The sequence below is a fragment of the Halyomorpha halys genome, unplaced genomic scaffold (genome assembly GCF_000696795.3).
Source record: "Halyomorpha halys isolate HHAL.00 unplaced genomic scaffold, Hhal_1.1 Scaffold1034.1, whole genome shotgun sequence".
Classification (NCBI taxonomy): domain Eukaryota; kingdom Metazoa; phylum Arthropoda; class Insecta; order Hemiptera; family Pentatomidae; genus Halyomorpha; species Halyomorpha halys.
In genome coordinates, this window is record NW_027109491.1 from 243,420 (window position 1) to 255,323 (window position 11,904).

The 11,904-nt window shown below is 29.4% G+C and overlaps 2 protein-coding genes across 3 annotated transcripts in view; one reads left to right on the plus strand and one right to left on the minus strand.

Moving 5' to 3' along the window:
• Nucleotides 1-1,823: 1,823 nt before the first annotated feature.
• LOC106687961 (FUN14 domain-containing protein 1) overlaps nt 1,824-11,904 on the plus strand; it is a 19,652-nt gene continuing 9,571 nt past the window's right edge. For both annotated transcript variants that reach the window (XM_014432163.3, XM_014432165.2), the window contains exons 1-2: nt 1,824-1,981; nt 5,270-5,465. In XM_014432163.3, the coding sequence (XP_014287649.1) occupies nt 1,824-1,981; nt 5,270-5,465 (354 nt within the window). The remainder of the gene's footprint in view (nt 1,982-5,269; nt 5,466-11,904) is intronic.
• LOC106687960 (UMP-CMP kinase) lies at nt 8,760-9,731 on the minus strand. Its single transcript, XM_014432160.3, has one exon. It carries the CDS (start codon nt 9,582-9,584, stop codon nt 8,952-8,954), a length of 633 nt encoding a protein of 210 aa, XP_014287646.1. The 5' UTR covers nt 9,585-9,731; the 3' UTR covers nt 8,760-8,951.

The following is an 11,904-nucleotide window of genomic DNA, read 5'->3' on the forward strand; positions in this document are numbered from 1 at the left end:
TCTTGGCTGTGCCCAAAATGTGGTCATAGTAAAAATACTTGTGCAGTCAGCAAAAAAACAACAACTCTGATTAAGAGCAGGTCAGTGAATCCTTTCAATGGAGATACTCCTAGTGGTAAATCAACTTGATGGCGCCCGGTAATGAAGATAATAAAATTCTAAAAGTATTCCTTGAAACGTATGGGAAACTCATATTTGAGTTAAATGAAAGGTTCTCAAAATAAAAGTCCATAACGAAGGTCGAGTAAATGAAAATGAAAATGAAATTCTCAAATTGAGAACGGTAGAACTGAAAGTAAGACTAAATAAGACTAGTAAGACTAAGGTCGGCAGAGATTAAGGCCATTAAATCCATATGGGGTGACTTCGGCAGCGATGGTCACCATATAGGAGTTGGCTTCGGTCTTACAATCATTGAGGAGGACTTCAACATAGTGGAGCGCTCCAAACCAATGAACGATGAGCCCCAACTGCGGTTAAAAGTCATATCAAACTCGAAGAGAATTAAGGATTATGATTTTTTGTTATTTCTAAGATCTAGAGAAATTTTCTTAAGAGCTGACTGAGTGGAGCAACTTGAACTAGAATCTAATTGGTAAGGATAAAGGAGACCATTATGCAAAAGAAAGGAGCGGAATAGTGAACGGGTTAATCTTTCCAAAGGCTTCAATAAACTTGAAGGGATGGAAATGAATTTAAAGTTGGACGCTGAAGATGGAGAAAGGGCATTATTTAGCGTACAAAGAAGTACCTTTTTCCAAGGTGTAGGAAAAATTTTGTATGATGTGTAAGAAGACAGGAAGACTGAGTTTAATTATTTCTACCAGGATTTGGCTCTGGCCATAGTCATTTGTTAGGAATTTAATTACAAAAGCAATTCTGTTATAGTAAGAAAATCTGTCCAAGTAAAAAGCTATAAAAATAAATCGAGTTTAAGGAGTTTAGAAAGGAAGTGGATGATTCGAGAGATCAGTGGAAAACGCATTTAAAAAAAAAAAAAAGAAGAAGAAATTTAACAAATAAGAGAATGAGAGATCGAGGTTGTCCGGCGTATTGGAGAGCTTTGGTATGCAAGTGTCCAGTAATAGATGACAGTTCGTTTCAATCTATTTACAATTATCTTTCGGCAGAAACAAGTATAAATCGCGAACTTGGCAAACTTTTTCAACTAAAAAATATCTCTTCTTTTTTCGAAATATGCTACATTTGAAAATAAAATTAATTGGCAGTTTACTATGTGTGTTGGAATAAAAATTTCTAGAACTACTTTATGTCATCATATCTCTAAAAACATCTACCATAACTAACATACTTAATAAATAAGCTCAAACTAACTTCCAAGTTTTGTGATTTCACAGCAATTAATCGATATCACATTGTCTTATCGATGAACAGTCGTTTCTTAATAAATTTGTCTAATATACCCAGGTATTATTATACCTAAATTGTTTATTACACTAATTCTCTTTTCTCATATTTTAAAGTGTGTCTTATTATTAAAAAGCTGAACCAAATAATAACTTCTGCCGAAGTTTTTGTAATATTTGTACAGTGAGGTAAGATTTTTTTATAACCTCTGATTCAGTAGTACAGATGTGGTAACTCATTGGATCTATATGTTTACTGGGTTAATAACTGTCAGAGCGGTTTGAGTTGCATGGTATTGAACAATAAAATAAAAGGTTGTGATCAATATATTCTTTTCTGTTTTAAAATAACAGAAATAATTTTTATCGACTATGAATTTATTGAGCATCTTACCTTCCTTTATTCTAAATTAGCCTTTTCCTTACAGGCTATAGATAAGTAAATAGTCGTGGACTATGCCTACTGTCACTAATAGGGGCAATTCATCTGATGCTGGTCAAGTCACAATGGAGGATGTAGAAAAGGAAGCAAAAACCATAATTGAAAAAATTGTCAAAGATGTTGGGAAAGCTTCAGCTTCCAAACAACTTATTTTTGGTTGTACTTCAGGATGGTGAGTGCTCATTGTCCATTTTTCTCTTATCTTATCTTGAAGAAGTATTTTTATTATTATTATTTTTTTATCCTCTTGATTTCGCTGACTGAATCCTGAAACAGCCTTAATTTTTTTTGTTATCAATGCTTTGAATATAATAAGAATATGTTTTTAAACAAATTTAAAAGAGCTGATTTCTAATTTTTTTTCTTTTAAGTATCAGTTAGTCTCTCTTGTGAAAAAAATAGCCATAACAAATGTTACAATTAAAAATTTGCTGTTATGGATATAGTCGCATCTTGTGAACTAGAATCCTCAGTTAGATAGCAAAATTTTTAAGGTTTATGAGCTATAAAAAATATGCTTTGTTTTCATTTTTTTTCCTAGAGAGTTAACAAATGTTAAATATTATTTAAGCTTTTTTATGAAATGTTTTATTAATTCTATTAGGTTCATTTCACATCTAATAGCCTATTTTTAAACATAAAATTTGTTGATCACGTGGTACCCAAAACACTATTGGAATCTAGAACTGACAGACTCTGAATTTCAAAAGTATAATTGTTACTCTGATTTATTCAGGTTTATCTTAATAAAAGAATTTTTTTGAGAGAACAAAGTTGTTATATTTTGAGTGTTTTTATTTTAAATACAAGGTGTAAATACACTCTTAAAGGACTATACTACCAATATCTTAAACTTTTTTCCTTACATTTACTAATTACAACTTTTAAGTTCCGCTCCACTAGCAGATAATTAGGATATTATTAGTAGTTAAGTTGTATTACCTGGTAATACATTAAGAAGGTGCTACGTTTTTTTATCTGTAACCCCAGTGAATATGTGGTTAAGTCAAAATTCCTTACTTTTCAGGGGACAACTTTTAAAGTTAAACATTTATGTAAAATCAGGTGTTTGTGGTAAATCATCGAAATTTCGTCAATACTACCAAAACGTTGGTAACTTGTTACTTGTTTTACACCAATTTGATATGTCTTATCACTAATTAGATAATAGAGTTAACTAATTGTTCACCGACCGTTGAAAAAAACACATCGCAATAACTCTGTTTTAAAACGTTGACTGACTTAGACACTAATGCACAATGAAGATGTTGCCTCTGTGATTCTCTTAGACCACTTAACTCATTTTGACCAAAATTCGACTTAATCACATATTCACTGGGGTGACAGATATATGAGTCTCCATTAGCTTTACAGGTTGTGCTCGTGCTTATAGTAGCAGAGCATTTATATTCATTCTCATTCCCTACACCTTATCAATTAACTTCTTCTTTTTCTTCCTCCTCAGTGCCTCTCAGCATGGAGGTGCCTCGATCCAAGCTTTCCATCTGTTCCAATCCCTTGCCAATGCCCTCATGGAATCCAACAGCTTTCCTCTTGGTGTTTTACCAGTTGGTCTAGCTTTGAAGAATTTGCACGGTCCACGGTCTTCGTCCATTCAGCATATATGCCCGAACCACTTCAACTACCTCTTCTCTAGAATTTCAGTTAGTAATTTCACCCAAGCCCCTCTCTTATTCTGGTATTCCTGAAGTGTTCCCTTCGTGTTAGACTGGTATTTCATTTCTGAGGCAGTGATTTATCAATTAACTATAGTATCTTATTTATTAATCTTAAATGTTATAAGGATATATAGCAAATCTGATACCATTTCACTAAAAATTTTCTTAAATATCGCCTACCTAGACCAAAAGACCTAATAATATAAAATCTCACTCCCCAAGGATTCATCTAAAAAGCATGCTGTCGTCCATGGCTTTTTCCAAGACTACTGGGCTGATTTTTTTTTTTTTTTTTTGAGATTTAGAACAAAAAGCACATATGACTCCAGAATGATCCTTGAAACTTAAATAACCATGCTCATGTTTGTTTCAAAAGTGTTGTTGATTTGAGGTTTCTTATCCCTTCCTATTCCCTATTCATGAAATTGAATGACTGGTTATTGAGATAGAAAAGGAGATTATCTTGGTACATTTAAATATATTTAAAAAACTCAAAAATTCATACTTTTTTTTAATTGATGCTGAAAATAACCTGTAATTTTTAAATGACTCAAAGCAATGTGAAGGTACCCATCATGTTCATCTATGTTCATGTGCAATAATCATGTGGGATGGCAGTAATCACTTGGTTGTGGGTCATTATATTTAGCACAGTTGAAGTGATAGAAATTTTTGAAAACTATCTGCTTTCTCATCAATCTATACAGTTGTATAAATCTGTAGAAATATAAAAGGACAATGAAAGAGATCTAAAAGCAATGGGATGAGTTTCTTGTCAGTAATATTTATGCAGTTGAATCCTGTAAGCTTTTTGGTGTAAATTAACTCAAGAGAATGACATTGTTATTCTATACTCAGTTATTAGTGACAATGAGTAAATCTTACTCGCAAAGAAGTAAAAACTTTGCCAACTGCATAAAAATAGCATCTGATTTTTGGCATATTTGAAAATTGTTTCGTAAATAAGATATATTAATATATATGTTACGTAAATATATTAGTAAAACAGTTTATATACATCTTATAAAATGTTTTTCAATTAACTTTAATACATCAGAAATTTTAAGAAGCTTTTGTATAAGTAACAATCAATCTTTTAAATAGAAAAACTAAGGTAAAAATTAGAAAGCTAAATTTATATCTAATTATGATTATTATAATTAGTCAATTGTTTAAGAAATCTCAATAAGAAATAATTTGATAGAAGACATGTTAAATACCAAGCATAAATGTAAATATTCCAAAAATTTATGAATTGATGTCTTGTAATAATTTCATTTTTGTGCTTAATCATTGACTAAATCAGAATTATGATGCTGAACTGACAAAGAGAGTGGAACAGGTTGGTTCCAGTTGGCGAGTAGTCAGTGGTGTTAGCCTACAACTATGAAAACTGTCATTCAACTATTAATTAAAGCTGTTAAGAGTTTTCACAAATAATTTCCAGTCTACAGTACAATCTATGAAATATTTCTTAACACAAAAATTTGTCATACGTGCTACTATTTGAGCAAAGGAGCAATATCATCAGAATACCAAAAACCTAAATTCTCCAACTGGAAAATTCAAAGGAAATTACCATCCTACCACGAGTCCTATGATATCTTGCAGTGATAAATTGTCCATATATTAAGGGTTTAGCTGCTATAACCTCACCTTTTCTGCCAAATCCAATGCTTTTAGTGCTTATATATTGTTCCAAGTAGCCACTATTGGTAAATTGTCAATAATTTTAATTTGTGTCTTAGTTGTTTCATTTGTTTTTTGTTTTATTTTCCCAGGTTAACAGGATATTTAATGATGAAAGTTGGTAAAATGGCTGCAGTAGCACTTGGGGGTGGAATAATACTTCTTCAGGTCGCAAACCACAATGGTTTCATTAAAGTTAACTGGGACCGTCTTTACAAGAAGGCTAATGAAGTAGGAGACCAGTTGGAGACCACTGCGACTAGCAAGGGACCGAAGTTAATGGACAAGGTTAGTAATATTATTTATATAATTGATCTTGCTTGGAAGATACTTGCCATTTCATGCAATAACTCGTGTGAACAAATTTTACTGGTAATGTTTATTTATTTATGGTTATTTTTTTTATAAAGTGTTAACATATCGCAACTTTAGATTGTACTTACATTTTTTTTTCATTACTTGCCCTTATTTATATCCAACACTCTTAATTTATCATTAGTAAATCCATGTAATATGTGTGTCATTTTTATATACAAACTTGATTTTAACAATTGTTGGAAGTTTCTTGGACTGATTTCTAATTTTTTTTTTTCCTGCACAAGTTATTGTTTTTATATTAATTCTTCAGTAATCAAAATCTCTTTTTTTAGAAAATTATGTGGTTCACCTTCAGTTACTCTTTTGTAGCTCATGATAAATCTTTTTGTGTAAACCTCCTAAGAATTTCCATTAGTTTCTTACACGTTGGTCACTTTTTGGAAACTTAAGATGTTTTTGTGCTTATCTTTCAATATTATTTATTAAATAATATTAGTTAGTTTCTGTCACTACCTGTTCTGCTCTCTCTATTATTAGAGGATAAAAGGATTATCCACTACCTTTTAATACATAACTGTTATCAATTTTTCTGAATTATTGTATAAACTATCTAAAGATTTACGTTCCCCTGTCTTAGTGAAATTTTGTTTTAAAATGTATCACTGTTTTTAGTTTAGTCAACCTACAGAACATAAATATATGTTTACTAAATGTAAAGAAAATAAGCTCCATTTTTAAGGAAATTATGTAGCATTAAAATTCAATTTAGGTGCTTGACACCTTGATAAATTTTATTATGCTGCAAATAGGTTTGTAACATCACATATGAACTAAAATATTTAAAGAACTTAGTTATGAGATAAAACAGAAAAACTAGGAATCAAAAAACAAGAATATATTTGTTTAATAGTATATTTGACAATAACCTTTTAAAAATTAATTCTGAACTGTGATGCCTCAAAAAATCAGTACGTCTTTTTTTAATGGTAAATACACTCTTTTTAAAAGCTTTTATATATTTTTCATCTATAGAATTTGAAATTTTTCATCTGCTGTATAATGTTATTTTTGCGATAATTTTTATAATGTTCTCTCATTTTAACTACTTTATCTGTTTAATATTTGTATGTCTGGAAGGTGCCCTTAGTTGCTGTGCCTTAGTCCCTACTACTAAAATGATATTCAGCCTCACATAATATCATGAGTTTAAAAATTAGGTTTTCCTGTTAAAAACCTTATTATTGTCGGGGGGTGATTTTGCTGATATATTTTAAGAATTCATGGCATTTTTTTGTTTTTCATCAAATATAAACATGTTTTTAATTTTGGAAAACATGGGAGGAAGAGTTATTTCACTTTTTCCCAGATGTTCAGAAGAGCAAAGATAATCTTCAAAGTGAATTCAAATTACGTTATGTTACTTATCAATTTAGATTATAGACTGATTTTTTGTTATTCCTTGATCTCACTTCTTTTTAAGTTCTGTTGCCAATCTTTAACTACTTTTACATAATTTTTGTTGACTATTAAGGGGCTTTAATTATTAAACTTTCCCTCTGTTTCATATTTAAAACAATTATCATGCCAAACATGGTTTATTAGTCAGAGCTCCTAATTTAATACTTAATCTGTTAGTGGTTTTTTAATCATCGGTCTTCAATGTTAATTGTTTTAGACAAAGAGTTTCTCATTAAAGAGGACCAGTGATTGTGTTCTGGTCATTAATATTACATTACTTCACTGATTTAAATTTTTTTTTTTGTTAGTTTAGGAATACAAAGAATATTTTAAAAGAAAATTCATTTTAGGTCATGTTTCTCTCTCCTTTTTTTTTTTTTTTTTTTTTTAATCATCATCAAATGCTGTAGGTGCTGAAAAGTAGCTCCCAAATCATCAACAGGTTTGAGTTCTTGTCCTTACCAAGGATTTTTGTCTATTGGTTCCTTATTTGTTATTTTAAAAAACTTATCAAATAACTAATTTCAACCAGTTCTTTCTTTGATTATTACTGTTTGTCTTTCTTTTTTTATAGCAGTATTCAATGTCTTGAAAATCCATTTTTCTGAAAGAAATAAATACCTTGTTAATTAATAAATAATACCATTTATTCTCATTCATTAACTTTAGTATACTAAAGTTAATGAATGATATATCAGTTTTGATATATCATTCATTAACTTTAGTATGTATTTTAAAAAATTATTGGATTTATTGGATATAATTAAGTGGAAACATTTTAAAAACCGATGCTATTTCGCTGAAAAAAATTAATGCTTAATAATTTTCTTTTAGTTGGACTCTGCTTTTTATTAGAATAGGAACTTATTTTTATTTATTTCTGGTGGTAAGCAATATTATATCAGTGACTTGCAATATTGATTTTCCATGCCCCATTTTCTTCTATAACTTGGTTACTGGGCATTAATTATTCATCCACTTATATTACTGACATTTATGTAAGTTTAAAGAAAAATGTTTTGTTACAGACAAGTTACTCTTTATTTTTACCTATATTTGAATATTTTATCTTGTGTTGGAAATAAATATGAATATCTTCCACTATCAAGCTTTAATTTTTACTCTGTTTTATGTAGTTTGTACGATTAAAATGGATACATAATTTTTCCTTTTCAAATTCTTGTAATTAATTCATAATAATTAACTTAAATTTTTGCCAATCTTGGTATTTGCTTTTGTATTATCAAAGGTTTTTGAATAATAAATAATTTATTAGCTACTAATATTTTTAGTTTACACACCAATTAATCTGTAATTACTATGAATGGAATCTATTGCATTTATTTTTAAAAAATTAGTAAAATTGATTTTATATTAGTGCATTTTACTGTTTCTTCTTACTTCCAGTATACTAATTTATTGTACTAAGAATAATTGTTAGTTAAGCTTTCAAGTATCCTTTCCTTATTAAATATACCCTTTTTACTTCTTTCATCTTTACCAGTAGAAATTTAGTTTTAAAAAGGTAAAAAAACTGTTAGGGAAAATTTTGATGGCACTTTGACACTTATGACACTATGACAGTCATAAGAATCCTAGATACATTTGTCAAAAATTCTTTGAAATAATTCACTTTTGATAATTTTAAAAAAATTTATTGTTAATATTTAAAAAAAAAAAAAAATTGGTTCAATATGTTACATATTAGCCAGTTTATTTCTACAGGCAGTTAATTGTACTTTGGAGATAAATCCATAGTAAATACTTTGGAAGAAAGGAGAGGCCATATAAAATCATCCACACAAGTTTACTCCTCAATATTACTTTATTTTTACAAATATCTTTCGGGAGTAAAAATCCCAGATTTAAGTAATTACATCCATACAATAAGTAAAAATAATAGTTAAAATAAATATTTCAGTGCACTGCTAACACAAATCTATTTCCCCTCACCAAATTGATCGCATTATTAAAACATTCAAGTTCGTGAGTTTTTTCTTAAATTTTATCAAATATTTCTTTGATATCACCAAAAACTTCTTCTTTTGATTTTTTTGCATCCATGGTTTTAACCATATTAAGTGTCCTGTAATATTCCACTATGGGTAGGGAGTCATTGTAAAATGTTTGGATTCTCTTTTTTAATGTTTCTTCATTGTCATCCGAACGACCACTGCCTTGTGCACCCCTTTCTAAACAACGGTCAATACAAACTTTCTCATTGCAGTCTAGAAATAGAACGAAAAGCAAGTCTACTTTATCTTCCATTTCTTTCCTCCATCCTTCCAGGTTGTCCTTGTTTCGTGGGAAACCGTCAATTAAAAACTTGTTTGTCTGAGCATTTTTCATTGCGATTTCGATCAACTTACACGTAATTTCGACCGGTACAATAGTACCATTCCTGATGTGGGTCTCAATAAGCTCTCCATATTGTGATCCAGACCTCTGTCTCTCCTCTCTCAACAGATCACCAGCAGACAAATGCACGAAACCATATTCTTTAACAATGTTTGCACACTGGGTCCCTTTCCCCGCACCCGGGCCTCCGAGAACAAAGACAACTTTTGGTTTCACCACTTGAGACATTTTTGTGAGTAAGGTTACGCTTCCGTTAATTATACTGTTAATCATGCAATATTAGAAGCTGATAACTACTAGTAAGATATATGCTATACTACCATCGGTACCACCACTTCGTTGTGTGAATTCGAAACCTTCTGCGTAAGGTTATCGATTTGCTTCGACTGAGCGCTGCCAACCCAACCGCTGTTTTGTAATCCTCTCCTCCCCCCTTCTCTTTTTGTCTCAACGCTATATAAGTTCTGTGCTTCACAGAAAGCTGAACAATTGGCATGTGTGTAATATTAGATCAATTAATCAAGGTCTCTTTCCTTAGTTTAAGAAACGAACAAACTTTGAAGTAATCTGTTGGTATATAGCGATCATTCACTACCAATAATATGTCCCCTCCCCCCAATAAAAAAAACACCATATATCTAATCTAATCTTCTAAAATTTTTAATGTAATAATTTTCTCAGAAACTAGTTTATCTGACCATTTATATTCGTCGCATCCTTTTATAGAAAGTGTCAAATGTTTCACGATTGTTAAAAAAATCAATTTAATACAGATTATGTCATTGTGTCCCTCGCCTCTAGAAAATTGCTACTCAAAATACAGTATTTGAGAGAAAAAAAAAAAAAAAAGGTTCCAAAATATTACAAACCTTATATTGAAATTGTAATAGCATAAAGCAAATTTTTTTTAGGACGAGCAATATCTTTCTTTACCGTTTAATAGAATCTGAACTGTTAAAGTTCCTTTTCTTGTCATATTATACAGTAAGTCATTGCTTTCATTTGTTTACTATTCATTTTGGATAGTATGTCAATAGAAAAGTAATAAAAAAAGACGAAATAAAAAATGAACAACCGACAGAGAACTCCAGTTCGCAATTTTAACTCGTTCTTCAATATTCCTAATATTGTTGTAACTACAAAACATATCATTCATATTGGGTAGTAAAAAATGTTCGCTCTGACTTAATTTACTAAGATTTTATGATGTTCTAAAACATTTGAGAATGACCTTAATTTGTTCGAAACGCCAATAAGTTATTAGTGCAATTTTAATTAAAATCTATTAAATTAAATTTAAAATTTAATTTTAATTTTTTCGAAGTTAGTCGGATAAATATCATGTTATGTAAATTTAAGTTTAATATAAATATTATTTAGAGTACTTTTAAATTAAATATTATTATGCATGTAGTATTATTTATTCAATTTTTTTTTTTTTACATCGCGTTTCAAATTTAGATTGGTCTATATTTATTAAAAACTTTCGAGAATTGTGATATAAATTTTTTAAAAAAAATACCAATAGTTGTTGAGAGCTGGTACATAATTGAAGGTCTTAATAACTGGCCTTGTAAATAAAGCAATTATTCTCCCATCGATCCACATGTGGAACATGCTGGGCTGGCAAGTTAGCAATTGATGTTAATATGTTAGTCAATGGTATAACTTTTCATCTTTTCTTTTTTAATTCAGAATAAACTAATTCAAATTTATTATATTTTTATAAGCTCTTGAATCCCAATTTAGACACAATTTTAAACAATCTAGTGTATCTTATTTTATTTTTGTTACTTACCCATATTACAGGTATAAAAATAATCTTCTCTTCTATTTACCAAATTTATATTCACTTTTGCATTAAAAATATTCCTTCATATACTTCCTATATTTATAAAAAAAAGTATCAATTCACTTATAATAAATAAATGTTTTAGGTGTATTACTTTTTCATATAATTTAAATAATATTACGATTAATCGCTATTGCGTATATTGTCAATATGAAAGGATGAAATAATTAATTACAGTATCAAAAAATTCTGCTTTTAAATGTAGGTTTATACTTTGGAAAAGATCAGATTCTCCATTTTTAATAAGAGATTTTCGAATAATGCCTCAACTATCTAACAAAACTATAAAACACTTGATCTTTTATCTCAATTTATTTGTTTGAAGAGCAATTTTCCACTGTTGATAAAATATATGGTAGACTTATTGCTCAAGATCAGTTAGGTTTGCTTGTAATGCATGCGTCATTTTAATGTCAAGTTTGAAAAATCACTTAGGTGTCGGATCTTAAAAAAAAATGACCTAGTAATGTTTGTGAATGGCCACTGCCGGTCAGATTATTTATTTTACTCTATTTTTGTATTCTACGCATCTTGAAACTTAATAAAACATCGAGTTTTGTATTATGATTATTTTTTTTTCTTAGTCAATTACTAAGGATTATTGTTTAACTATCGTCAAAAAATATTGATTTCATTTTATTCATATAACAATCTAGTGTATCTTATTTTATTTTTTTTATTTACCCATATTACAGGTATAAAAATAATCTTCTCTTCTATTTACCAAATTTATATTCACTT